General features: G+C 43.5%; 4 protein-coding genes across 4 annotated transcripts; 2 read left to right on the top strand and 2 right to left on the bottom strand.

The window, feature by feature from the left end:
• The first annotated feature begins 1012 nt into the window (after positions 1–1012).
• Positions 1013–2860, top strand: LOC103360533 (dnaJ homolog subfamily C member 30). Its single transcript, XM_008286316.1, has one exon. It carries the CDS (start codon positions 1027–1029, stop codon positions 2029–2031), a length of 1005 nt encoding a protein of 334 aa, XP_008284538.1. The 5' UTR covers positions 1013–1026; the 3' UTR covers positions 2032–2860.
• Positions 2861–3024: 164 nt separating this feature from the next.
• Positions 3025–9778, bottom strand: LOC103360531 (cleavage and polyadenylation specificity factor subunit 3). The gene is made up of 18 exons (XM_008286313.1): positions 9708–9778; positions 9529–9592; positions 7981–8078; positions 7661–7789; positions 7401–7578; positions 7213–7302; positions 6965–7115; positions 6655–6830; positions 6385–6543; positions 5691–5837; positions 5444–5596; positions 5233–5341; positions 4973–5071; positions 4488–4582; positions 4097–4184; positions 3854–3920; positions 3621–3717; positions 3025–3535 (listed from the first exon to the last, which is right to left on the bottom strand). The coding sequence occupies exons 1-18, from the start codon at positions 9776–9778 to the stop codon at positions 3434–3436; spliced, it is 2073 nt and encodes a 690-aa protein (XP_008284535.1). The 3' UTR covers positions 3025–3433.
• A 363-nt stretch (positions 9779–10141) lies between these two features.
• itgb1bp1 (integrin beta 1 binding protein 1) lies at positions 10142–13934 on the top strand. The gene is made up of 7 exons (XM_008286312.1): positions 10142–10237; positions 11587–11701; positions 11773–11851; positions 11933–12063; positions 12164–12256; positions 12571–12720; positions 12886–13934. The coding sequence occupies exons 2-7, from the start codon at positions 11630–11632 to the stop codon at positions 12955–12957; spliced, it is 597 nt and encodes a 198-aa protein (XP_008284534.1). The 5' UTR covers positions 10142–10237; positions 11587–11629; the 3' UTR covers positions 12958–13934.
• A 914-nt stretch (positions 13935–14848) lies between these two features.
• Positions 14849–26882, bottom strand: LOC103360556 (arf-GAP with SH3 domain, ANK repeat and PH domain-containing protein 2-like; the record flags this gene model as incomplete). Its single annotated transcript, XM_008286346.1, has 12 exons — positions 14849–16744; positions 18641–18760; positions 20848–20927; positions 21042–21100; positions 21468–21573; positions 22086–22238; positions 23695–23917; positions 24804–24911; positions 25016–25083; positions 26026–26141; positions 26516–26601; positions 26693–26882. Coding segments are annotated over 12 exons (1384 nt in total), but the record flags the coding sequence as incomplete, so codon positions are not given.
• Between the last annotated feature and the right edge of the window lie 682 nt (positions 26883–27564).

Here is a 27564-nt window from a genome sequence, read left to right as displayed (position 1 = left end):
TTTTTATTTTTTTATTGAAACGCTGCAGAAAACAAATTACCATTTATTTTAAAAAAAAACTATTTTTGATGTGGACAGTATTTACTTTTTTTGTGTGTGTGTGATTATTATCTGCAATTTCACAAAACAGGAGAAATCTGCAAAAACATCAGGGAATTGTTCAATAGATACTGTTAATTTAAAAAAAAAAATGTTAAAAATGTTCATTATTCTTTGTGTGGTACTAAATATATATTTTTTTCTTTCTCTGGGACCCACCTCAGAAACTACAATAAAGAGTTACCAGGATGGATTTGGTCATTTTTGGTGATGGGTTCTGTAAATTAAACAGGTTATGGGACTTTTTCAAACAAAGTACACATGTGCATTAATTCTTTGTTAAATGTACAAACAGTTGCAAGAAAGCTACAGTCGTCCTCAGATGTATTCATCGCCTCCCATAAAAAAGGAAAAAAAACAGCTGTCACTGAAATAAGTTGAAATTGTAAAAAGTAATAGTAAATAAAACAGTTAATGAAAATCATGGCATTGCTTTTGAATTGTGGCTCAACAGAAATATTTTAAAAACAACAACAAAAAAACAAGCAAACAAGCATGATGGGACCCGTGAACTAATACTTTGTTGAACAACCCTTTGAGCCAATCACTGCAATCAGGTGTTTTCTGTAACTCTCAATCAGATTTCTGCACCTGTTCATCAGCAAAGGGCTCTAATTTGTCTGGGACAGTTTGTTTATCTTTTTAAAATTATTCTTTTTTACCACAATTCAAAAACAACGTTTAATACCACTAAATTATAATTTATCAATTTAAAAAAAAAAAATTGTTATTACTTTTTTTAGTTTCTGGTTATTTGAGTGACTGTTGTGGATTTTGCCTTTTCTTTAATGGAAACTATATTGATTTCTCTGCATTGTGCGCCATCTTTGCCTGCAGTTCCTCCCTCTGGCCGCTGGGGGGCGCTGCAGCCCGACGAGCCTCCTTCAGCTACACGGAAATCACTGTTGTGTGTGTCTCTCCGCAAACATGGCGGAGGTCAGGCAGGGGTTTGGAAGAGGCGTACACCACTTTTCACACAAAATATACAACCGCTACCTCCAGGAGAGCCGGACTAAACACGTGAAAAGTTCGGTACCGGCTTCTTCTCTGTCGGCGACGTGTCTGCTGGGCGACTTTCTAACCGACGGACTGTGCGAAGCTGGAAAAGCGGCGGAAGAAGTGACCGTTGGAACTCCACGGGGCAGTTACACAAGGGTAATAAAACCGCACCTCGGTGCCGGGGAGGGAACCAGAAATGAAAACTGCTGCTACCTGGACCTGAAACAATGTTCACCTTCTAGCTGTACGCGGGTACCAGTCACAGGACGTAATGCCCCTCGGTACCGGAGCGATGCGAAGTTTTGGAGCTCCATCTCCAGTCAGCAGAGCGCCGGTAGTTTGTATTGCGGACAGCTTCTGTTTATCAGAGCTTACAGTGGCAACGACACCAGAACCGAGCCTCTGTACAAAAGCAAAACGGCCTACTATGAGATCCTGGAGGTGTCACCCAGCGCCACCCAGGCCCAGATCAAAACGGCCTACTACAAGCAGTCCTTCGTCTACCACCCGGACAGGAACGCCGGAAACGACGAGGCCAGCGTCCGGTTCTCCGAGGTCAGCGAGGCCTACACGGTGCTGGGGAACAAGGGGCTCCGCAAGAAGTACGACCGGGGACTGTTGAGTTCCACCGACATCACCGGGATAACCAGGCCCTCTGCCAAGGACCCGTCCGGGGGCTCCGGGACGCAGCACGCCGAGAGCAGGAGGTCTGCGGCGGGCACCGTCACCCAGCGGGACGTGTTCGACTTCGACAACTTCTTCAAGGCCCACTACAACGAGCAGCTGCAGAAGCAGAGAGAAACCCGAGCCCGACAGGAGGAGATGGAGAAGAGGAAGGAGGACAGCGGACACGGGTTCACGGAGAGGTTGATGGAGGTGGGAGCCGTGCTGCTGGTGGTGGCGACCTTTGGGATCATAGTGAGCTTCAGATAGGGATGGAGGAGAAGAGCTGGAGGATGTGGTGGTACTGAACACTGACACGAATCTGCTGTGGGTCCTTTGATCTTTCACCTCCTTCCACAAGGATTAAAACGCTGCATATAGAGCTGTAATAATCATCCAGTCACTTCATTAGTAAATTGGTACGTTCAAAAACAAATGCAGGTGGAGGATAAGTTGATGTGTGAATCATATATAATGCAGAGAAGCAATCTGAAGATGTCGCCTCCAGTTTTAGTTAACAGCCGTTTCTGTCTGTTCTCTGGCAGGAAAGTAATTGTTAAAGCCCTCAATGTGCTTATGAGCAAACCAAAGGGAAACAACATCATCATGCTCTTCGTGAAAACACTACTCATATGTTTGTTGAAATAAACATTCACTCTATCTCACATTTTTCGGTTCAGCCTGCTGGTCCGGCCTCTTTCACTCGTCTCTGTAACCTGTAACTCCACTGTGCCAACATGTTGTCATGTCATGCTGACAGAGGACGCTTCAGTGGTTGGTTTACAACCGTTTAGTACCTCAGCTCAACTCGTTTGACTGTAAAATCCTCTCTCATGCAGATTGTATTGTTTTAAACGGTAAAGGAAGTTTTAATGATGGTTTAACGTATTGCTATTTATGAAATATTTATGGCAATGTAAGTCAGGGAGGAGTCATGTCTTGAAACCGGGGGCATTGTGAGAACTGAAATTCTGTGCTCTTTTAAAGAATGTGACTTAAATTATATTTATTGTAATAAATAAATCACTGCTTATATTGAGCAGATGTATATCAAATAAATGACTTCTAAGAGGTGCTTGTCAGAGCACAGCGAAACAAATGCTGCTCGGGTCTTTCATTTTCATTTGCATCGATTTAAAACCTGAAGATACCTGCAGCCAAACACATACCATGAAGGATCATTCCACATCATTCTCAACCGGGGGGACCGTTGTCTGAATACAGTAAAGGCAGATTAACAAAAAAAGTAAACTAATGCACATATTTGTTTTTGGAAGTCTCATTTAAATATTACTTGGAGAACACATACATTTAGTGCGTTTAGAAGTTCACAGTTCACAGTTAACACAAGTCAGCTATATCAGTGCATATTAGTCATAAAGTCAAGTCAAACAGAACATCTACACACAAATACAATAACATTAAAAGTGCTTGCATTACAAAAACACTAAAACCTATGAAAACAACCCCACATAGCTTATCTTCGTCTCTTACGAATCTGACTTTCCTCAGTGTTTAATTAGTAAGAGACTACACTGATTCCTTATGTTGACTCAAGTCACATTAATTCCTGTTGACGCATGTAAAAAATATTTTTTTTTCGTAGTAATCAGCGATGACAGCCTGAGAAACTCCTTCATAAAATGTGAAGTCTTACTGGTGCGTCTCGTTGTCAGATGACCGGGTTCAGGGCGTCGTAGAGCCGCTGAACCGCCAGTTCCACCATCTCTCTCAGCGAGTCGTCCTCTGTGCATTCGTCCTCGTAGGACACCGACTGGTGAGGGGAGGAGAAGTGAGTCGCAAAACCCAACACCGATCGCACCGCTGTGTGTCAGTCTGACAAGCTGAAAGCCTCTTACCCTCGTCTCCAAGCAAATGTGAACCGTCTTCCCATCGACTGTCACAGAGATGTTTTTACCGTCGCTGAATTCCACACATTCTACTCCGAACATGTCCCTGAAAACAGAGAGAGGACACAGAAATATCAGAATTCATTAACACCTGAACAAGCGTTTGTCTGAGGAAATTAATTTGTGTGAAACTTTTTTATTTTATTTTATTCATAGTTACTCATTTATACAATTATACTCACTGCAACATGACTTCTAGCCGGGTTTGGAAGACGTCCATGTCCATGACGGCGCTCTGGGTCTCCATGACTGTTAACGAAACACAAAGTTTAACCAGAAACAAAGCATTTGAGCCTTGTTTAGTTAAGGTAGTAACATAGGGAATGGGTTCATATAAAGCACAAGTGCTGTTTTTACTGTATGTTACGTCGTAAATACTCAAAACTTACAACAACAAAAAAAACACAGCTGGTGGCCAGACTGACCTTTCTGAGCCTTTGGGTTTGATTGGACCTCCAGTACCACAGTGGTGACAGCATCAGCATACATGTCATTGAGAGGGTTAGCTATCCACTGAACAAAGAGGTAAAGAGGAAATTCCCACAACATTAAATCATTTTATTTATACCGTAAGTCTCTGTATCTCTCATTAGTAGCATTACGTTTGGAGCCTCTGTGGAGGTTTAGCTCTTAAAAATCCAGTCAGTTAGAGGCTCTACACACTGCTGCTGCATTACATGACCAGTCATAGTAAACTGAAGAGCAAGAATAAGTTTCCACAAAAATGATTAAACATGAGACAGAACCAAAAGGAGAATAAGACAAAACCCTGCTCCACACTCAGCAGTACAGCGTGGAGTCAACGTGGCCTCTCACCTCCAGCAGCACCATGCCGGCCTCGTGGATCAGAGTGATGTTTTTAAAGATCTTCAGAGTGTTCTTGTCTGTTCCATCCAGCTCCTCCACGTCACCTGAACAGACAGTCGAGATGTGGTCAACTCAGTGAAAGTCAGTGAAAATCCAAAACACTCCACATAAACGAGGACGTAGCAACAAAAACTTCTCTTAAAGTGTAAATATGCTTTAAACGTAGCAAACACAGTCTTACAGTTTTACACAAGCTAAAATCTGTGAGAAAATGTGAAACCGTTCATTTAGTTTTGCAGTGACTAGACTGTTTTCTGCTATCTTTTTCATGGACATGTTGCAGTCTGCACCATCACCACTAGATGTCACTAAATCCTACACATTGGACGTTTAAGGTGAGAAGCACTCAGAGTTTTAATTGCATCCACAGGGGGTCTTAGAGATGTCCACTGCACCGGTCATCCAGAGCACACGTTCGTATAAAGAGGTCTTACCAGTGAGGTTCCTCAGATGGCAGACGAGCAGTGAGTACGGTCCAGTGAAGGGGATGGCCTGGCTCTGCTTCACGGTGCTCATGGCCAGCTCTGTGTAGGCTGCACAACACACACATCAGCTCATTACAGCTCCGTTTGTTGTTCCATTCATTTATCTTCATCTGCTCAGATCAAAGAACCAGGTGAGTACTAATTCCCAGAGCCTGGAGCGTGACCAAGCTATGCTAAAAGCGGTCTCCAGATGGGGGGAAATTACTTACTGGACAGATCAGACGGGTTAAGGATGTGATAGTTGAAGTTCTTCTTCACCAGAATGCCCGACACTCTCTGACCCTGGATGCACTTCTTATCAGCCAGACAACCCATCACCTGAGAAGAAACGTGTTCGATAACTTCATCATGCAGCCAGAAGGAGCACACAGAGTGACCACAACACACAAATGACAAAAACAAGGAAGACGTGGGTCTGACCTTGGCTAGTTTCTCTCCTCTGAAGTTCAGCGTGACAGCCTCCGTGTTGCGAGGGTTGTGGACTTCGATGTGAACCTGGTCGTTGTCCTCGTACTCCCTGATCAGCGCCGCCTTCAGACGGGCCATCTCGTTCTGCTCCCCGTGTACCAGGATCTGACGGAAAACACACACGCCTCGAGTTTTATTAAAGATGAACGACTACAGAGAACTTTATATAAAACAGCTGATTTGTTTCTCCTCCTCCTACCACGTGTGGTGGTTTGAGAGCCCTGATGAACTCGCTGGTCTGCTGGTAGTCGGTGTGGGCAGAGAAGGAGATGTAGTCCACCGACATCTTCAGCTGCAGCTTCTGTCCGGACATGGTGGTGATCTCCTCCGGCTCAGACATGATGTGCTGCAGAGATCAGTTACGGTTAGCTAGATTAGTTTCACCATCAGTTAACCTGCCCAATATGTTCACATTTAATCATTTAGTTAGAAAAATGTCCAATTGTTGTCTTGTTTTGTCTGACTAACAGCCCAAAACTTTCAGATATTCAATTTGCTGTCACACACAAGAAAGAAAAACAGCAAATCATTATATTTAAGTATCAAAACTGTTGAAAATTCTGTTTTTTTGTGGCTCAGAATGGACATAGAAATAAACGTGCTCAGGCCATGCACAGTTGATGCAATCAGTAGGTGTAAACTTGTGCATTTTCTATTTTTTCTGAGCACAAAAATGTCTATATTGCCAGAGTTAGCGAAACGTCACTTAGCAAAACTGGTTAAAAATGTATAGATTTTTTCAGTCTCAGTTCTTAGCATTTTGAAGTCTTTGAAGAGGGTGTCCAAATTTTTCTCTACATTCACTGTCTCAACACACACACAATTTAGATGACCTCAAATATACACCAAATAACTGCACTTTTGTTCAGGACAGTGGAGGAACCTATTCTGACCTTGGCCAGCGTCCCCTCCACGCAGTATCCGGCGATGATGACGCCGTTCCTCTTATCAGTGCACCAGCTCTCGAAGAGCTCTCTGGAAAGGCCACTCTGCATCATACCTGGAGACGCCATCACCACGCTGGGGCCGATGTCATCAAAGTGATCCATGCTCTGGAAAGAACAGACAGTTATAGATATTCAGCTGTTACAGGATAAGCAGCCTAATCAAGCCAAACGATTTAGATCAACAGTCCGCATGTCTGTATCTGTCACACCGTCCACCTTAAGATTGCTGATGTGCTTGAAGACAAACGGGTTGTTGATGTTTATGGCCTTGCGGATCTTGTCATTCATGGCGTTGACATAGGTCTGGTACACAGCCATGCACTTCTTGGCCAAGGATGAAGCGTAGTAGATGGGGATGTCGTGGAGCTCCGGGTGGTTCTGCCAGTACTCATCTACAAAGGAACAGGAAACACATGATGGAACGAAGATGCAAGAGACATAATTCAATGTGGATAGAGAGTCACAACTGTCATATATAATAATTACTGACAGCATCTAAATCAAGTAGTCAAACATGACTTCCAACCTAAGATAAGCAGCAGCTCCTGGGCCCGTCCCAGGGCGAACACAGGGATCAAACAGCGGCCCTCTCTGTTGACAATGTCATGGACGGTGTTACAGAACCGAGCTTCCCGCTCCTCCCTCTTTTCATGGATGTGAGTGCCATATGTCGACTCCTGCAGAAAGAAAAATAACCATGTTGTGATCACCAACAGAAATAGTGTTCAGTGTGAGTTATCAGGTTGAAAACAACGTGTTTGCTTTTTGCCGTACTATGATTAAAATGTCAGGCTTGACGCTGGGGATCTCAGCCGCCATCAGATGTCTGTCTTCTTGTCGGGAGAAGTCTCCTGTGTACAGCAGCTTTGGAGTGAGAAAAAGAAAGACAATGTGAACTTTGTTTTTATAAAGCAATCATTAAAAATAACAAATATATAAATGAGGAAAACAGGAACCATTACTTTGACTCCAGCTATTTCGATCATGAACATGGCAGCTCCCAGCACGTGACCGGCGTGGTAGCACCAGAACTTGATTCCAGCCACCTCCTTGACCTCGTGGAAGTTGATGGTCTCAATCTTGTCCATGCTCTCCTCCAGGTCCGTCTCCGTGTACAGCATGTCGTCTGCAGAGATGTTGCTGTAATAAAAACAATAAATCTTGTAGGCTCCGCTGTAACTCAACAAAGGAGAGTGTTTTCCAATGACACGGCTGCGGCTACCTGACTTTGACGTAGTCCGACAGAAGCCAGCGGTAGATGGCCTTAGTGGCGTGGGTCATGAAGGTCCTCCCTTTAAAGCTGGTCTTCTGCAGGAACCAGGGCAGAGCTCCACAGTGGTCCAGGTGGAAACTGATGACAGGGCACAGACATCAACAGCAAATGACATCGCTCTAATGATTATGATCTAGAATATAATTAAAATAACTTCATTTGATGAGCAGATTAGAAGCAAAAGAACTTGTTTTTGTACAGGAAAATCTTAAAAATACATTAATTTAGAGCAGACAGTGGAGAAAATGAAATAAAAAAGGACGACTCACTGGCTGATGAGCAGCAGGTCTATCTCAGCTGGGTCGATCAAGTCTATGTAGGGGAGGGCGTCCATTCCCTCCAGGCCAGGGTGAATACCACAGTCCAGCTATAAAACACAAATATCACTTCATTTATTCCCTCAGGATAATCCACTTCGTATCGATACCACAAAACACACAGAACCACTCTGAACCCAATCAGCATAAAGGGAAGAGAGGTGGGGTTTGTTGACATTTACAAGGTGCCATGATGTGTCCACAGGAGGCTGGACTAGACTGAAAACACAAAAGATCTGTACGAGAATGGTCAGAGCTGCCTGCTTTTTCCCCCCTCAGGCAGCTGATTCTAATACATTTACCAAACTCATCAGGAAAGCTGGTTCCGTCCTGAGAGTCTGTGGTGAAGGTGTCAGAGAGGATGCTGCTGAGGAAACTACTCAGTATCATGGACAACGCCTCTCATCCACCTGCAGCCACACTGGTGTCACGTCAGAGCAGATACAGCTGCAGACTGAGACCGCTGAACTGTTCCCGGTTCTGCAGGGAGGACGGCTGAATCATCGGACCCTTAACACCGAACAATAATGACAATATCGTTTTCAATATTACTTTCTCATTAGCTTGTTCAATATGAGCTTCAGTCTTGTGTGCAATATGTCATGTTAATGTGCAGTCTTACTTTATTGCTTCAGTATCACTGCCTGTTTTACTTATTGCTTTTCTGTTCTAGCTTAACTATCCTTTCAATTTATTTTTTATTAATGTATCATACTTATAACTTATTGCTATTCTATAAGGTATTACATTCATTCTCATGTTATTACATTTTTTTTCTGAACAATTTCTGGCACAAGAACTTCCTAGTTTCAACTCATCTTATTAAATAATCACAACAGCTTGCATTTTAGAGTCAGTGTGGTGTCAGAAAGTGATTGCCATCGATGAGAGCAATTATCTTCAGGTCTCTGCATTTTTTTACGAGTTCTGTCTCCTGGATTATAACAACTCCACAGTTTTTTAAATCAATTGAAACAGCTTTAATCGACCCATCAATTCATATAATGCAAGTGCCAAAGTAACCGCAGCTCCTATAAAGTGACTGATATGATATTAATGCATTTAAATGTCTTTTATTTATTCACGAGGGTTTTATTTTGAAGGTCATAGTCATAGATGAAAAAAATTAATAAATAAAAGAACTTCTATATTTTATATATAGTACCCATCTATTTAAAAAAAAAAAAAAAAGGTAATTACACTCTAAATATAAACCAGGATTAGACATACCAAACACATATCATTTACACTTTATGACAAAACAGCTGTTCAAATATTCCGTTTGACAGACGATCAGTTTTTGGCACAACACCTGTTCATACACATGGTCCTTAAAATAAACCGGCATCACAAAATACATCTCCGTTACTTAGAATAAATACTATCTACTGGAAAAACACCCGGTTTAAGAATATTTTTCAGAATTTCTTACTCAGGGACAGAAACAAATTCATTTAATCAGTGTGACGTTAAACAGCAGCAGTAATAAATCACATTTACCATAATTTTCCTTCCTTTGAACTCCAGGATAATACATGACCTGCCGACCTCCTGCCCAGCGCCACTGAAACACGAGAAAACAGCAGTTAAACCAACGGTACGTGTGATTATTTTTATTATAGGGATAAGCGGTCAAACACAGTCTTATCATTAAAATAAAAAAATAAAACTGAACGCACAGCGGCCGGATCAGCAGCTGGTCGCTCTCCTCGGCGGGAACGATCATGTCCACTTTACGTTTCGTAGCCATGATGCGTTTTTAATTTTTCAATTTGAACATGGAAAAAATAAATCCCGTCATATTGCACTGGATTTTGCTGAATGAACGGAGAGGGGCGGCCTCTTTGGAGCGGCACACTTCCGGCGCCTTGTGCAAAATACCGCCGGCTGGAATCAAGAGAGGGGGACAAAGGTTCCGCTGGGTTTTGCCGTAAATTTTAAAAACAACTACATGTAAAACGGCCATAGATATATACAGTTTACATATTTGTGTAGCATTAAAAATATTCATTTAATAAAGTATGCTGTAGACGAGCTTTTTCGACTCATTTTTCAACTTTACGGTAGTTTTCGCGCCGCGGCCCCTTTAAGGGGGCTTGGGTGGCGGCTGCTAAACTCAAAGGGAAGCTCAAGAGTCAAACTGTACGTAAATAGAAAGCGAAGAAAATTAACTCTAAGCGGCACACTGAGGCGGTCACGGTACGAACAGGTACGTAAGTTAGCCAGCATTGCTTAATTAAATTTATTTACCGACCCCCCGCCAAAGTCCCCGGATTTCAACTTTTAAAAACGTGTCCGGGACGTTTAAGGTGGAGCAGGAGGACTTTTATACAGACGCCTGCTCTCCCTTCAGTGTGTGGCTTCTGCTCAGCACGTAGGTTCGCCGCACGGAGGTCGGTGATGGGGGTCGAACCGAACCTGTTGATTCCGGGGTGTCCTTTTACCTTCATCCTTTCTAAACCCACACCGTCCAACTCCATCCCTGCCATCTGCGCTGATGTTGTGCCTGCTTGATGCTGTTCGGGCAGCAGGTGTATCAGATCATCTGGTTTCCTGTTTGGCTGCTGCCTCCCTGTTGTCGCTTTGTTAGCGGGCACTCGCGGTTGCCATGGGAACCTCCAAAATTACCTTTATTTAAATGACAAAAGTGGATTTTTTTATTTATCAGTAGGCTTTTATAAGGTTTTAGCTAAGGCGGTGCTTTTTACTGTATTATAATGTGTATTCTACGGTTGCACCGTGTTATTGTATAACAACAATAATAATAATCATAATATAATTTCTTCCTCGGGTTTCTAATACTGTCTGCAGATATTGAATAGAGAAGTATGATGAAGTCCTGAGTCCTGAATTAAGCATACACAATCTAAAAGTCTTTTAAAAAGTGAAGAATTAAGATTAAACAAGAGTTTAAATTTAACAAACAGGGCATCAGATTACTGCAAAAACAACAACAACAACAAACCCAATGACTTGTCTGAAACTCTGTGCCTTCCTACTATAATAATACATCCATCCATCATCTCTACACCTTAATCCTCACCAGGGTCATGGGGGGCTGGAGTCTATTCCAGCTGACTCAGGGTGAAGGCAGGTTCACCTGGACAGGTAACCAGTCTATCACAGGGCTACACATAGAGACACTTAGAGACAGAGACACTTAGAGACCTTGCAGGCCTAAAATATTTTTTTTTAAAAACAACAAAAAAACACTAACTTCTCAGAGGGACTTTATTTAGACTTGTACTTAATAGTTTCAATAGCGTTAGTGTTTACGATTTTGGTTTGTGTGTGTGCTGATGGCTTCGTGTGACTAAATTGTCGAGCTGTAATGTTATTTTTGTCTTTCTATTGTAAGAGATCCTTATGCCCAATCCTCTCCCCAGTAAAGAAACAAATCCTAACTCCTCAAACATACATTGTGAACGGCTGTGCAGCTACTAAAACATTCATTATTCAAAATTTTGACAACGATATGTCTTACGTTCAATTATTCATCATCTCTGTTGAGACCTGAGAAGCCAGTCCCGCTGTGTCTTTACCACTGTGATGTTCCAGGTCGGCGCGGCTGGAGGGCTGGATGCGGTCGTCATGGTGAAGGATGTTTCGGAAAGTCAAAAAGCGCCACAGCAGCAGCAGCTCACAAAGCAGTGAGATCAGCACCAAAAGCAAGGTACGAAGACACACACACAGAAACCCCCTTTATTTAAATTCTGGTTCTGTAATGTTCCTGTCTGCTCCTAGTCTGTTGACTCCAGTTTGGGAGGACTTTCCAGATCGAGCACGGTCGCCAGCCTCGATACAGATTCCACCAAGAGCTCAGGTCAGTGTGACTCCTGTTAAACTGGTTGAATGTCTCCCTGCCGTTAACTTCTCTAATGGGTTGTTTGTATGTTTCCTGAAGGGAACAGCACGTCTGACACGTGTGCTGAGTTCCGGGTCAAGTATGTGGGATCCATTGAGAAATTACAGTTTGACATGAGCAAGACCCTCCAAGAGCCTTTGGACCTCATCAACTATATTGATGCTGCTCAGGTAAGAAGCTGGAGGACGGTGGCAAGGGGCTGCTTCACCAATGTGATAAATCTCTGATGTTATGGGGAAGGTGCTTTAAAAATAATGTTTCTTTTCATAGCAAGACGGAAAGCTGCCTTTTGTTCCTGGGGAGGAGGAGATGGTTCTGGGAGTGTCCAAGTACGGCGTCAAAGTGGCCTCACTGGACCAGTGTGTGAGTAGCGAAGCAACAGAGAAGTGATCTACTGGAGCTGAGAGTGAATAGTTATTGATCAGATTCTGCAGCATTGCTGGGTCGTCAATACGGGCTCGGTTTATGAATTCAGCATCTGTTTATATTTTTGACACGGTTCTGCACTCAAAGTCATGCCCGCAAGGTGTCCTCCACATGACCCGTTTTATTATGTGAGCTGAATGTGATTAATCATTTTACTGTTAATAGAGACTTGCTACTGAAACCACAACAAAGGAGGATTATCTGCCTCGAATGGTTATTAATGAGCGTTTTTTGTTCTATCCTCTGGACAGGATGTGCTGCATCGCCACCCCCTCTACCTGATCGTACGTATGCTTTGCTACGATGACGGTCTGGGCGCAGGGAAGAACCTCCTGGCTCTGAAAACCACCGACACAAAGCAAGAGGAGTGCAGCATCTGGGTGTACCAGTGCAGCAGCTCAGTGAGTGTGAAATGGAAGAGTTGAACGTAGGCTGATTAAAAATTAAAAAGTAAACATTAGGAGCATTAAAACATTCATGTCCCACCTGTCTGGGGTCATCTACGCTGTCACTGAACGCTGCTTTGTTTCTCTTGTCCTGCTCTTATGTGTTATTTATCTGAACAGGAGCAGGCCCAGTCCATCTGTAAGGTGCTGTCGGCTTCTTTTGACTGCGCTCTGACGTCAGACAAGTCCTGAGCAACAGATGGCATCCGCCTCCAAGAGTGAAGAAGTGAAACAACTGCAAAACCAGCAACGGCTAATTAGAAAACCACCATTGTGATTGTAACCTTTTCCCCCCTTCTCTAGCTTTGCTTTCTCAACTTTAGGAGAGGTCAAACACGATTGACGGCAAAGTCTGGTATGTGTTCGGTGCTGTTTCCTTCCCATCATCCTCCAGCTGAGACAGAACTACTGTGAATTTGTCTGAATCATTTCCTGGGAATTCGTTTCCTTTACCTCACTTGCACATTTGCCCTTTCAAAAAAAAGCAAAAAGTGAAGTTTAGAGAGGAGGGAAAAGGTTGCATTTGAGAAAAGCTTTGAAGGACATTGCGCAGCGTTTAGCAGTGTGATGTTAATTATTGTATTTAATGTAAATCACGGTACACGATGTCGTAACCCGCCTCTGCCCATACGGTGATTTATGGGAGACAATCTGTTGAGAAGTTACACAAGTTTGACTGATGTCTCTCTTCCACTTATACCTTTTTCAGGTTTAAAATCTGTGTGTGTGTGTGTTTGTTTTCTATCAGTATTGATGCCACAGCGGTCACTTTCTGACTGGAAGGAACGGTACAAACAGGCTTTAATGTGCCCCACAGCCTATAGAGGGTCACTTTGTTTTCTTAATTTGTGGGATGTATCCATTTTTAATGACTTATTTGAGATTGTTTTTTATCTTCTTTTTGTCCGGTGAACTTCTTGGTACCAAAAGCGTGATGTGTTTTTTTTTTAAATGTAGTGATTCAATCTGCATTAGGTTAGATTAGCTGATATCAGTTCTAATAAGCTGGTCGTCACATTTAGAAGGTTTCTGAGGAAGAACTTGTTTGGACTTGTGGTACTAACTTGTACAATCATAATCATAACTTTTCGGTCCAGATGAAAACATGTGGCAATAAGAAAATGTACGATTTTTGGATCTGGTACAATAAATGAGTGATTTTAAATAATGATCGTATTGATTTTTGACTTTAATTTTTCATGTTTCATTTACATTTGGCTGTTAATTGTGATTTCCTCCTTTTTGCACGAGTGAAATTGAAGAAACAGTATTTTGGGATTTTTTTTTACTGTGTATGTTTTCACATGGCTGAAATATTCCCCATCAGAGGGAGCTCTTGATACATCACCTGGTGTTTAGTTTGAGCGCTATCATAGCAGTCACATGGGGTTTTAAAAAATCAGCAGTTTACTTCACAAAAGACTAAAAAAAAAACATTTGCTGCCAGAAGCAATTTAGTAAAAATCACTATCTTCTTGTGGATTAATCGTAGCAACTGGATTTGCTTGAGTTCCTTGAAGACGTTTCATCCAAGAGGCTTCATCAGTTCTGACTGACTAGTTGGGAGTTCAAGATACTGATATCCTTAAGGAGCCATTAACGCCTGAGTTTCGGTTTCAATTTGGGGTTTGTTGCTCCTCCTCCTCGTTATGTGAGTCCTTATCAGACCTCCAGACCTCCAGACATCACCTCTCACCTGTTTACAATTCAGTCTTAAGAACTCTCCCCAGGAAGATGAACCCACATCCACACTGAGCCACAACAGACCCTAACGAACCCCACTGTTTTCAGGGGGAGCACTAACGACCCACATAACAAGGGGGAGGAGCAACAAACCCTTAATTAAAAAAGAAACTCAGGTATTAATGGCTCCTTAAGGATATCAGTATGTGGAACTCCCAACTAGTCAGTCAGAACTGATGGAGCCTCTTGGATGAAACGTCTTCAAGGAACTCAAGCTACGATTAATCTACGAGAACAACCGTGACCTGGATGACAGATTCTTCACAGACAGAAATCAGCATCATGACTTGCACATATGGATCATAAACTCCTCATCGCTGTACAGAAACAGACCGAAGCCTCGTATTATCTCATATTTTATTATTCCAGTTTCATTTTCCCATTTACTTTCACAATAGAGTTAAAGAGTCAATGCAGTGATCCACAGATGGTTAATGAGAATGAATGATGTTCCCACTCGTGAGCGTCTGTAGCACACGCAGGTCCAGCCGAGGTCGCGTTTGTAACTGCTCGTCACCACAGTGCATTAAAAGACATTTACTGCCCAGGTTAACTCTGCTCTTTTTTACATTTAAATATCCACAAACAAAACCAAACATATTTACACGAATAGATTATTAAATCTTCCTGTTTCCAGTGAGTTAATATTAAACATGGCGAAGAGAAGCGCGTCAGCTACGATTCACACGCTTCTCTTCTCGTCATTCACAAATCCATGGAAGGCTCTGGTTTCAGGTTAAACGCCTAAATATCAACAATATGAACAGAGAGACAGTTGCTCTGCAACTAAACTGAAGTTAATTACACTGTTTTATATTCACTTCGCAACACATTAGATAAACCTGTTTCTACATCAGATGTCCTGACATGAAGCTAAAGGAGGGATGCTCCTTTCTGTCAGGTTGTGTCAAAGACAAACTCAGTTCAGCTCATTTGTGTACAAAACAAAACTCAGCCCGTCAGAATGTTCTCGAAGGCAAGAGGAAGCAACAAAAGTCACAGAGCTCACTCCTGCTTTTCATCTCACTCCCACGCTCTCGTTTTTATTTATTTCCTCTTATTTTAATATCCTTTCATTCGCAGCTTATTCTGTGCAGATGATACATGCGCTCACACACACACACAAACACACACACTTTCTACTCCTCTAATAAGGCAGATGAGAGGCGACGACAGCCTGAGGTGTCGAGACTCAGCATAAAGGTAATTACTGGCTGCTGCAGCTCCAGTCAGTGTCAGCGTTTGACCTGAAACAGATCAGGAAGAAGGAAGGAGGAAGAGTCCTGCTGCTGAAAGTGACTCCCCTAATGCTAGAATGCTACAGGCAGTGTGTGTGGAAAAGCAGAAGATAAACGACATTGACTTCTTTTGCAGCTCTATTACTCTGGACACACCTGAGAAAGCGAGGCTCTCCCAGGCGTGACCAGTCGGAGGCTGTTTCAAAATGCAGCGTCCCCCTTTTCAACGCCGGTCCGTCACTGAAACGGGGACGGGGAAGCGCTCCCTCCAGTGCAGCTTCCAGCATATTCCAGGGTTAACTTAGCACCTTTAGAGAAACCTCCCTGCAGGAGGAGGACGACGACTACACATGTGGAAAGTTGCAGCTACCAAGCATTTAAAAGTCGCTCATGCACAGATGTGGAATGTAAGCATGTTCACATTTACAGTTGTTAGTGAGTTAAGACACGTTGCTGTGACCTCCACACCACCGCCACGTTAAAGGACCGTCTGTACAACGCAGCTGAACGGAAAACGGATGAATACTGTACATACAACCTTCACTGTGTCATCTTATGCTGTGACACGGATAAAGACGAGAAAAGTGCATTTATTGCCAGAGGTCGTTCACTACAATCATCGTTATTTTCTTTAAATCTTAGAGCCTGTGTCAGGAACATTAACAGGAAGCATTAAAAACCACATGTGGTCCCGTGAGCCCCCTGTTGGTCTGTAACAGTTGCCGTGACGACACCCATACAACGCTGTGGTGGTGACACTTAAGAGGAGCTCACTCAAGATGCCGGTGAAGGAGAAGATGATGATGATGATGATGATGATGATGACGATGTCGACGGCAAACACTGGGACGATGGCGGATGTTGAGACGGGTGAAAGTGGGGCGCTGCATCCCGCAACACTTCCTGAGACCCAGAGCGACCGTTCAGTCGGCGATGAAGTGTACAAACGTAACGGGAAAGGCTCCTCTTCTCTTCGGATCGCCTTCGATGTGGCCCAGCTGAGAAGAAGAAAAGACAGAGGGTTAGGAATTTTAAAGCGAGATCGGGTGTAAAAACTAAATCGTTCGACTGCTTTTACCAGATGTGACCATCTAAAGCATGTACACAACGCAACTACAACACAACTACAACATACACACCACAAAATCTATCAATGAAGAGCAATGTTCACTCATATGATCCAACACTGATTCATAAAATCCAAAGATTATTGTTTCAATCGTGCCTTTATCACTTGAACACGAACAAATCAGGATTTTTGGGAACCAAACTGAATCAAAGTAGGACATCAGTGACAACATCCATCCCTAAAACACACCATCTGATGGGAGCAACAAGAGGCTACATCACGACACATATCTCAGTTGTGGATAAAAGTTTACAGACACTTGCACACAGTCTTGAGTTTCCAATGACTCGGATAAATCTTAATTTTCTAAGATGGAATGATTGAAACAGACGCGTCTTTGTCACAAAAAGAATTATTATAGGTCTTCTGGAAATATGACAAAATCTGCTGGGTCAAAGATATACATAATAATGAGTTTTGGTGATGTAGAAAGTTGTGTTTTCTTAGTGACGTGGCCTCTTAACTTCCTGTGAGCGACTGCGATTAACTGCTGACTCCTCATCTAACTCAAATGCTACAACGAAAAAGTACGAGTCGCATATTGTCAGTGGCCAAAAATAACCAAAAAGCAGGTCTGCAGTGAATTAGGAGCTGCTGGAACACAGGTGTCCACAGTCAAGGGGGTTTCTATCGTCAGGGGCTGAGAGGCTGCAGTGCAAGAAGGAAGCTCGTTTACCAGAATTTCCCTAGAAAAGGCCTTCTGGAGGAAAGTCCTGCGTTACAATAATGTGCAAAAATAGAGCTATTTGGCCACAAAGACCAGAAATATGTTTGGATGTTTGGAGGAGAGACACCGAACACCAGGCATGGAGGTGGAAGCATCATGCTCTGGATCATCTGGAATAATGAAGAAGGTCTTGGTGGGTTTTCCAACAAGACAATGACCCCAAACACACATCAGAAGTGGCAAAGAAATGGAAAAATCAGACTAGAATGAGGATTTTAGACTGGCACCCATTCCATCGTAGAAAATTAAGACTTATAGGAATCTAGGCTGCGTTGATCTTCACCGTCTTTACAAGTGCACGCAAACTTTCATTCACAACCGTACATCTAAAGTGATTCTCCTCTTTGATATTACCTTGAGTCACAAAGTAGACAGAACTTATTATCTCCATTTAAGTCATTTTAATCGTCGTCTATACCTGAAAATAAAAAGCTAGGACATGTTTCTGCTCGGACAAACAAAGTGAAACATGACAATAAATGAACAAAAAAAAAATCGACTGAATAGTTTTCATCGGAAAGAAAGTAGAAAAACTTGAGAGCTTGGTATTATATTATGAGCCTGTTTCCCAGCAGAGCGACCTTCTGGGGCTTCATTACTGCACCGTGATGTGAATTTTTCATACACAAAACGAGCGATAACGCTGCTGGACGCAGGGCAGAGAGGAAGCCCGGCGTGGACCTCGGGGGACTCCGGGTCCACGCCAGGGACAGAAAGACTGACTAAATACGGTCATATCTGCAGGGGTGGCTCAGAGGAAAACAAGCTGCAGCTGGTCGACGTTCACACAAGGAGCTCCACAGAGGAAGCACCAGCAGGCGGAAAAAGAGGAGGAGGAGGAGGAGGAGGAGGAGGGGAGAGCGGCCAGAATGAGGTCATGGCTTTTTGCTTTTAGCCGCCATGGTTACCGAGCGCTCTGACATCCACATGGCAGAAGTCGGGCCAGAGCGAGCTGCTTGGACTGGGATCGCTTTGTGCTTTAATCTGAAAACATGAGCAGGCGTCCAAAAAACACACACAGACTGGGGAGATACTGACCCACCACTCCTGGTCCTCCTCTCCGTCCACCACGATCACCTCGCCCTCGGAGAAGGTCAGCTCGTCGGGGTTGTCGGCTACACAGTTGTAGATGGCTTTCACTCGCTTCGGCCTCTGTTTCTGAGACAAGAGGACAAGCAGGTTATATATCAAGTAGGTGCAGGGGGAGCTAAGGCAAAGTTAAACTACAGAACACCTCGAGATGCCGTCTATGTTGTCTTTTGGTAACGCTCCCGTTTTCCCTCATGAACATTTTTCTCAGGAGATTTAGTCTAGATTAAGATTGTGAGGTCAGAGAGTATCGTACCGTTTGTACCATCCTCTAAATCCCTCAGTGGCAAATGTGTGATTTGCCATTTTGGGCTTTGAAGGCCAATTGTTCAGAGCAATGTGAAAACTTTCCCAGTTCATCTCCGCTGTGTATCCTGGACTACATCTGTGCTTTCACTGGGTTTGTAGCGCTGATTCATTTTCTGACTGGAATTTTACTGCTTGATAAAACAGAAAGAAAGATGAAACTACAGGCCTTTAAAACCAAATTGATCCACGAAACAAAGGGACAAAATAAAATAAAGAAAAAGCTTCTACAACCCCACGGTGCAAGGCTCCAGTTTAACTTTCTGAAACTGCATGAACAGAAATATAGTTGGTTTTTAACTCTCCAACACTCCGTGAACAGCTGATCAGTGACTTGTGGTTTCAACGAGATTCTATAATAATATTAATGATAATAACTTTATTTGTAAGGCACCTTTAAGAAGAAGAATTCCCAAAGTGCTTTGACAGGTAGAACATAAAATACAGGTTAAATATCAGGCAGGACAGGGCAAACAGCATAAAACAATAAAAAAATTCATGAAAACACGTAAATACACATGATAATAAATGAAAATGTACAGAATGGATCGTTAGTTTAATAAAAGGACGACATCACACGAGGGGGTTAAGAGAGAAGCTGAAGAGGAAAATCAAGGATAAAAACAGATTAATGTCAGGAGGTTAGAAAGAAGGACTACAAGCAGTAAAAAATTTAAAATGGACAAAAGGGCAAAGAGATGAAAGAGAACTTTACTTGAAGGCGAGTCTTTAAAAGTGGGTTTTAAGAAGTGATTTAAAAGAAGTTACTGATTCAGCATGAAGCTAAAATGTATGTAAAAGACATAAAACTCCCCTAAGGAAGCATTAGTGAGTCAGCTTGACAAAAATTCTGAAAGGTTTCGGCTGAATCAGGATGAACTGCAGGCTGTGCTGCACGGAGCTGATAAAGAAATCAATAAAGTAAATAGTTCAATAACTACAGCATGTAGAGCCACCGTTTTCTCCTGTGGGCCCTTGGAGAAAGGTTGTACGTGTTGATTAATTTTTATTCTTTTAGTAAAATAAATACCGTAATTTCTGGACTATGAGCGCACCTGAATATAAGCCGCACTCACTGACTTTAAAAAGTAAACCAGTTGTGTACATATACAGGCTGCACTGGTCTATAAGCTGCAGGTGTCCACATTGAGATATTTACACAGAAAGATGTTTTAAACTTTTAATTAAATACGTACCGATAACACACACAAATACGTAACAGTTCCTGTAACACGGCCGGTTAAGGAAATAAAACTCCAGCAGCAACCAGGAAAAGTCACTGATCGCTGTCTTCATCTTCCTCCTGCACTAAAACCACGAAAGTCATCTTCTTCAGCCTCAGAATTACTTCATCACTTCTTCAGTCTGTCTGTCGCTCTCAACGTCACTTTGGTCTCAGGGCAAATTCGTAAAAATCCATAAATTAGCCACGTCATTGTTTAAGCCGCAGTGTTCAAAGTGTGGGAAAAAAGTAGCGGCTTATAGTCCGGACATTACGGTAATCAGAAATGTTACTTATACCTTTTTTTATTTTATTTTTTATGATTCATGCCACTATAACTGTGTCACACTGCACATTTCAAAGTTCTTTCTTTGGTCCAAGATGAGTTAAAACAGCGAAACAGCTTCTCCGCTCAAAGTGAGAGAAAAAGAAAGTCCCGGCCAAAGCTCAGACTCACGCTACAGGAAAGACGTTTACTGCACGAGTAGACACTGGAAACACCGAAACAATAGAGGATGGAATGACACGACACGAAATAAGGGAGTAAAACCGTGACTAGGAAAATGAGCGGCCAGCGAATGTGTGCAACAGAATGAATGAATAACGGGAGGAAGAGCGAGGGACTCACCGGGTAGGCCTTCCTCGGCATGGGGGCTGGAGGCAGAGGCTGACCTATGGAGTTCTGGGGGCATCCTGGCACTTCCTTAGCTGGAACAGGAAACAGGAAATTGCGTCACAACGACAACAAAACTCTCCACGTTTCCAAAGAAGAGACAGGATCTGACCGATAGCACAGCCACTTTTAAACACCCATCGACTCACCCGCTCTTTCAATAGATTCTGTTCGGTTTAGAGGTCCTCTGTTGAAGCTCTTATCGTTGCTGCAAAGAGGAAAAAAATGTTCCCATCATCAGAGTCACATAAAGACACAGAGCACTGTCGGCTCGCTAACAGATTTATTGCAGCTCTGTGGGAGATAAAAGACAAAAGGACGACGGTGGAGGAGAGCTACTGCTCGTCTGGCTCGATGCAGATCTTAGCCTGGAAGCTAATGAAGCGGCTAAACAGCAGCCGTGTATTCTCGCCGCTCACGGGAAGTAGGCGGCGCATTACAAGAACAACACGACGCACAACCCTGGGGTAGAGCAAGATGTTCCTCCGTGTAGGAAACTAGTGTTTTCCTGTGAAGCTGGAGAGTCACTGTGACGTGTCGTTTGCTTATGCATACATGTGTTTTTATCATCTTACCCTGCAGGAGATTTGGGCGGCGCTGTCCTGGACGCCAGCGGCCCCTGACTGGACTTGGACTGAATGCTCATCGCTTCCATCTTCGCCACAGGAGCGAGACCCAGAGCTGGAACACACAAAATGCTCAGTTTCATATCTGTGAAATCTGAATATTCTTGTGTGATGAGAATGTTTTGCAAACTGTCGCTTCCAAGGTCAAAAATGAGCTTTTAATCTCAAAAACAATCACTACTTGTTGCCTTTGGCGAGAAGCTGCGCGTCTCGCAGTAATGACTTTGTTTGTCCTCCGTAATTAATACAATCTATTCTGTTTTTGTTCATGTAGTCGTTTACTGTGAGAATCAGAGGGAAACGTTTAAATCAACACACCGAAGTGGAAAATTAAAGGAGCTAGTCAAACGCTTGCGTTGACTTTAGGACAGATTTTTGATCATCAAAGCTCATAAAGAAGAAAAGAAGAAAACAACACTTAACTGAACTGATCCTATAATGATAGTCCTATGCTAACATGCCTTCACAATGGCAGTGGTCACATTTGAAAATAGCAAAAAGGTTCATCAGAGTTTAGCTCTCACAGCTGTTTAACTGAAAAATAAACGAGCCAGGTGCACATGGTACCTCCGGTTGAAGTGAGCCTCATCGGGGGTACGGGCGGGTGCATGTTGGGGGGGTCCGAGGACGACCTCTGTCGACCCACCAGGTCTAAGGAACCGGGCTTCCAGCTGCTGGACGCTGACGACTGACTGATCCCCCCCAGACCGGCTAGCTGGACTAAAGGAGGTGGAAGAGGAGAAAGGATTGTTAAAGTCAGAGAGAATGCAGAGCACGTTGCCAGAACCAGCGTTCACTGTAAAAGTCAAGTCGTTTCAGCTGGAGTGTAATTGAGAGCGACGGTTAATGGGGAGAGGGAATGTGCTGAGGCCGGTGGGGGGGGAGGAGGAGAGGTGGGCAGCTGGTTGGTTCTAGCTCTGATCCACTGGCAGCTCTCCAGACAGCCACTAAGAGTAATAAAGACGGACTGTGGGGAACTTGTCACTTGTCGGGGAACTTAAAGAACTAGAATGCATCCATCTGCCTCCAGTGTGACTTTGCTCACAAACATGTGAAAACGAGATTGTTCCTGGAGGACATCTTTTATGAATATAACTTCCCCAAAGAGGGCAAAGAGGCTGGATTCAAGTCAGACAGTTTAGCATCCATAAACTTTACCAGATTAGTTACTGTAGGAATGCTGCATGTTGCTCTCAAACTAGTGATCGACTGATGTGGGTTCTTTAGGGCCGATACCGATCACAGTGCTGCCCGTTTATTATCACACCCTCAGTCCAGGATGGAATTATTATGACTGTATCCAGGATATTCCAATACGCGGGCTTCAAGATAGAGCCGAGTTTCTAGCCTATGAACTGGACCAGCACTATCTACACGGCCTATGTCGGGTGTATTTAGCATGTATTTGGGAGATAACGTATTTAACTGTTCATGATTAACTAGATGAGCAGTTCAGTTACGAGTGACGACATGCTCTGCAACAACTGTCTTCCATGTGTCCTAATTAATGTCAGACAGTGTGAATAACTCAGAAGCAGATCTCAGGTGAGCAGCTAATCGACAAACAAACAAACATGCTGCCTTCCACGGCTGACTGGGGTGTGATAGTCGACCGACGCTCGGCCCGTGAGCCGTAACAGTCGGCCGACCGTGACTTTAAACGGGCAAAAGTTACTCCTGGAATCAATTTCGGGGAATTTCGTTATAACAAAAACCAGGATTATGACATTATTCTATGACCATAAACAGGCTGTTTTGCTATAAGTTATATAGGAAATGATTTTGATATTTTGTGATTATAAACGGGATATTCTATAAAGCGGTGTGACATTAGGTGGGCGACACTGTATTGGTCATCAAGAAAGACAAAACAGTGATGTTTACAACTGACATACATTAAATGTTAACAGCTGTCATTCATAACTAAGCTTCTTCAACTTTAAGGCAGCTGCTAGCAAAAGGAACAACACAGGATGCTAAACGTTCTCTTCTGTTTACTGATCGATCGATTTGAGATCGAACAGTTTGTCTCCTACAGTTCCATCCACTGTGCGTCTCTGTTTTTCATCTCACCCAGAGTAGCACATTTAATGTAATCAGTTAATGAGAATAATCGACAGTCAGTCTTTCTTGACCACAAACACTTCCACTCGGTGATGCTGCTGTGTCTGCTTACCCAGGTTCCTCGGGGGCAGCGGCGGGGCCGAGGTGGTGGCGGGCTGAGGGGGGTTGGTGTTGAGGATGGTGCCGTACGTCTCGTTGTTGACCAGGTTGGGCATGTAGGGCCGCTGCTTGTCCTTGCCGAGGCCGTCGCGGCCCGCCGAGCTGGACGGGAGGTGGGAGTTGCTGCCCGGAGTGTAGCAGCTGACCGGACGCTCGTCTCTCCGGTGGGGGCTCGGCTGGAGGGGCAGCGGGGAGGCAAGATGTGGTTAACAGCCTGTCGTACTAAACTTCTGCCATTTATGGTCTCGCTTTTGATTTAAAACCAACTTTATTTTATTACTAACAAGGGAAAAGAAAACATCTTCACTGGCTTCTTCGAGCTGCTGACTCTTCACACCTTTTCCTTCTGTGCTGGATCTAAAAACTAACAATCTGCAGCATCCCAGAGGCCTGGTGGTGAAGACTCACATCACTGTGATCGCCGGTCTGATTCCAGCCATTCTCTCCTCTCTCTCATCTCCTTTCCTGTCATCTTTCTATGGCCCACTTTAAAATCAAGCTACAAAACGCCCAATAACACACTCGGGAAAACAAACAGTCAGCGCATTACGACACAAAGCTGCACATCTGTCAAACCAGCGTGAATATACCGAGACGTTTCTACCAATTATCACAGCTTCCTGCAGCAAACAATCCAGAACCAAGACTTTTAGGTCAAACAAAAGCACTCCAACCACCCACTGCCTTGAAACTAGTGTATAAACAACACCCAGGACACTCTTCTTGCACCAAACTGAGCCGTTCACACGATGCTTACTGTCAAACAGAGATCTTATATAATTATGCCCTTTGACAATTACACCATTTTCTTTTACAATAGTCTTGCTTTAATGGTCGTCAACTGCACTTCACGTCGAGGAATAATAACAAAAGCAGCGTGAGAGCAGTGAAACAGCATCACACTCAAGTACAAAAGGAACAATTTTAACTTTTAGAGGACAAGTGGTTTTACTAATTGGTAATAAAATAAAATAAAACAATCTTTTGCAGAAAGTTTAAGGTCTCATCAGCCTCAACAAAAGCCTTCTTTTAACATTTTCTAATCTCAGAACCATCGCTCACCTTCTCGTCCAGATCCTCGTCGCTCTCGTCCAGGTCTTCATGCTGGAGGCACCACTCGTACTCGACGTGGACGTGGGCGTTGAATTTTCCCGCCAGCGCCTGATTCAACTGCAAACAAACGCACGCACACATGCAAATAACTCTCGGACGGTTTCAGAAATCACAGCGCTTGCTTGCAGGCGTGAGCCCGGTCTAAACATAGCACAGCTCACCAGCTCCTCGCACTGTAGGTGTTTGAGCCTCCGAGCGATATCCAGCGGCGTCTCCCCGGCCTCATTAGCTGCAAGGCAAACACAACAGAAACATGTAATCACTGCTGGCTCCGCACGAGGACAAACACGCAGCCCGTTCTCTTTGCTTTCTCTTTCGCCGTGACATGAGAAATGTGTAATTAAAGCGTTTCCCACACTGAGCGACTCTCTGGTTTCTCCCCTCTGTCCTTTTTTTTCCTGTTATCTGGGTTGTGTTGTTGGTTTCGGAGAGGAGCAGACAGATTAGCGTTGTGAGAAAAAGTCGCCACGGTCTGTTTTCAAGGGCCACAATTCTGGGAACTAAACCTGAACGAGTGGGAACAAGAGCTGTTTGTGTGTGAGAGGGCGAGACGATGAGAGGGAAAAGAAAAAGTGTGTGAAAGACAGCGTGCATGTTCACAGCAATATTATGTTAGAGCTCTACTGTGGAAAAAGTACATGCAGCAAGTACTTATAAACTGAATGCACCAAAAATATTAAACACAAGAACTTATTATATAGAATGTTTTGTATTTTATAATACTGATGCATGAACACATGAGCAATACTTTAGCAGGCGTCATAGTGCGAGTTTAATCTGCAAAATCTCCAAATTTATGAATTAAAATAAGTCTACAATCTTAAAACTTTACTTCCACTGCAGTCTAGATGTTCCAGCCTGTTCTAGACATGACCGACTATATCATGAAACAAGACACCAGGGTTATAAAAAGCTTTCTGCAAGAAGATAAAGCTTAGATAAGAGGTGGAACCATCAGAGTTTGCATATGATTTGTATGAAAATGATCTGCAAAGTGTGCACAGTAACCAGCACCTGGAGCTGTCAGGGGAGTAAAAGGTAGAATATTTTCCTCTCAAATGAAGGAGAGTGGAAGAAAGAAGGAGCAGAATGTGGAAAAACTGATGAAGTGATTATCTCAGAACTGTAAAGGGCAAAGATAGATAGTAGCTGCATTGGTGTGTTTCCTCACCGATCTCTATGGAGGCCTTCCCCCTCAGCAGCAGCTTCAGACATTCGCTGTTGTCGGTCAGGCAGCAGTAGTGCAGCGCCGTGCTGCCTTTGGCCGTCTGCTTGTCCAGATTTAAACTTCAAGAGGGCACAGACGGAGAGAGAGAGAACTATTAAATCCAGAGGATAAATAAAATGAAACCTTGCTTCCTCCATTAAACATCTAAAGTCGGGTTATCTCCGCCTCTGGTTTCATTCTGGTTTTAATGAGAACAACAAAGGAGCGAATACTGACAGGAAGTCAAATGAAAACGCAATTATGCAAATAGCTTCGACCTGAAGAGAGACGGGAGAAATAAGCGGATGTCAATAACCCTCATCAATAAGCCCATAAATCCACTAAGAGGCCTTATTTGTCTTTTTATGGCTTATTTAATGTTTGCTGCATCATCACGTTGGCTGTGAACCCATTCCAACTTATTGACGACTGGTTTCCTTCCCGCCGTGCTCACCTGTTCTGGGTGAGGAAGTCGACGATGTGCAGAGACGTTCTGTCCACCAGCCTGACCGCCAGATGAAGGGCCGTCTCTCCTTGTTCCTGAAGATCAAAAACATCGTGAACACGAGGCGTTTTTCAGGGATGCAACAGACAAGCCTACACGGGACGGCGAAACATTGTGCGCACTGACATGCCCGTTGGCCAGAGGTATGGGCTCCATGAGGTCCACTCCCTCGGCGTAGACCTGGATGAGGGAGAAGATGTCTCGAGCCTTCACGGCGTCGCACAGCGTGTGGAGCCGCGACGTCGGGTCGGGACACTTCTTCCTGGCGAAGCGCTTCTCCGTGTACTTGGCTGTGATGAAGTCTTTCCTCGCCTGCCTGGTGGAGAACAGACACACAGATGTTGTGTTAGAGCTGTGAGATCTTTTGTACGATTCATGCCTTTTAAAGTAGAGAACCATAATGATATTGGTATTATTAATACTGGCTGGTGAAAGCTTCGACCCAATCGAGCCAAAATTTAAACTGGCAGGCAGATGATTCAGCCAAACTGTTTGGTTTGAAATTTCTATATAACAATAAAAATGTTCTACACAAAAGTTTAAGCCATTATTTTTTTATTTTGTCCAGCGAATGTCCAAACCTGGAACACTCGGCATAATATGAAGAGTTCATTTGCAAAAACAGATAACTCCACCTTCACAAACCTTCAGGAAACCCCCTTTTCCATCATCTACCTGAGACAATATCAATCAAACTTAAGTTGTTTCTATTTTTGTCAACTTCAGTCTAACATTATCTCAAACAACAACAACAAAAACAAGTTTCCTGAAAATCTACAAAAATGGAGTTATCTGTTTTTGCAAATAAACTCTTCAGATGTTGATTCCACCACAGAGTCCCTCCTGCAGTGGAATCAACATTTGAAGAGTTAATGTTCTCTTCAGTCAGGTGGAAAAAAACGTACATCAGCATCAGTAGTCAGATATCAGATATCAGCACAAATCCAATCCAGAATGCATCCCTGCTTTACAGGAAAGCTCGTGTGTGACTGTGCACC

This window comes from Stegastes partitus, unplaced genomic scaffold (genome assembly GCF_000690725.1).
Source record: "Stegastes partitus isolate 25-593 unplaced genomic scaffold, Stegastes_partitus-1.0.2 Scaffold450, whole genome shotgun sequence".
NCBI lineage: Eukaryota > Metazoa > Chordata > Actinopteri > Pomacentridae > Stegastes > Stegastes partitus.
This window is presented reverse-complemented; position numbering and strand designations above follow the sequence as displayed.

Bases quoted from the DNA above. Each gene is read 5' to 3' on its own strand.
- itgb1bp1 (XM_008286312.1), top strand. From the start codon at position 11,630: ATGTTTCGGAAAGTCAAAAAGCGCCACAGCAGCAGCAGCTCACAAAGC. The intron at 11,702-11,772 runs GTACGAAGACAC...GTCTGCTCCTAG, and splicing joins AGATCAGCACCAAAAGCAAG to TCTGTTGACTCCAGTTTGGG. The intron at 12,721-12,885 runs GTGAGTGTGAAA...TTATCTGAACAG, and splicing joins TGTACCAGTGCAGCAGCTCA to GAGCAGGCCCAGTCCATCTG.
- LOC103360533 (XM_008286316.1), top strand. From the start codon at position 1,027: ATGGCGGAGGTCAGGCAGGGGTTTGGAAGAGGCGTACACCACTTTTCA.
- LOC103360531 (XM_008286313.1), bottom strand. From the start codon at position 9,778: ATGGCTACGAAACGTAAAGTGGACATGATCGTTCCCGCCGAGGAGAGC. The intron at 7,579-7,660 runs GTAGCCGCAGCC...TTTTTATTACAG, and splicing joins TCGGACTACGTCAAAGTCAG to CAACATCTCTGCAGACGACA. The intron at 7,116-7,212 runs GTACGGCAAAAA...TTCTTTCTGCAG, and splicing joins AGCCTGACATTTTAATCATA to GAGTCGACATATGGCACTCA.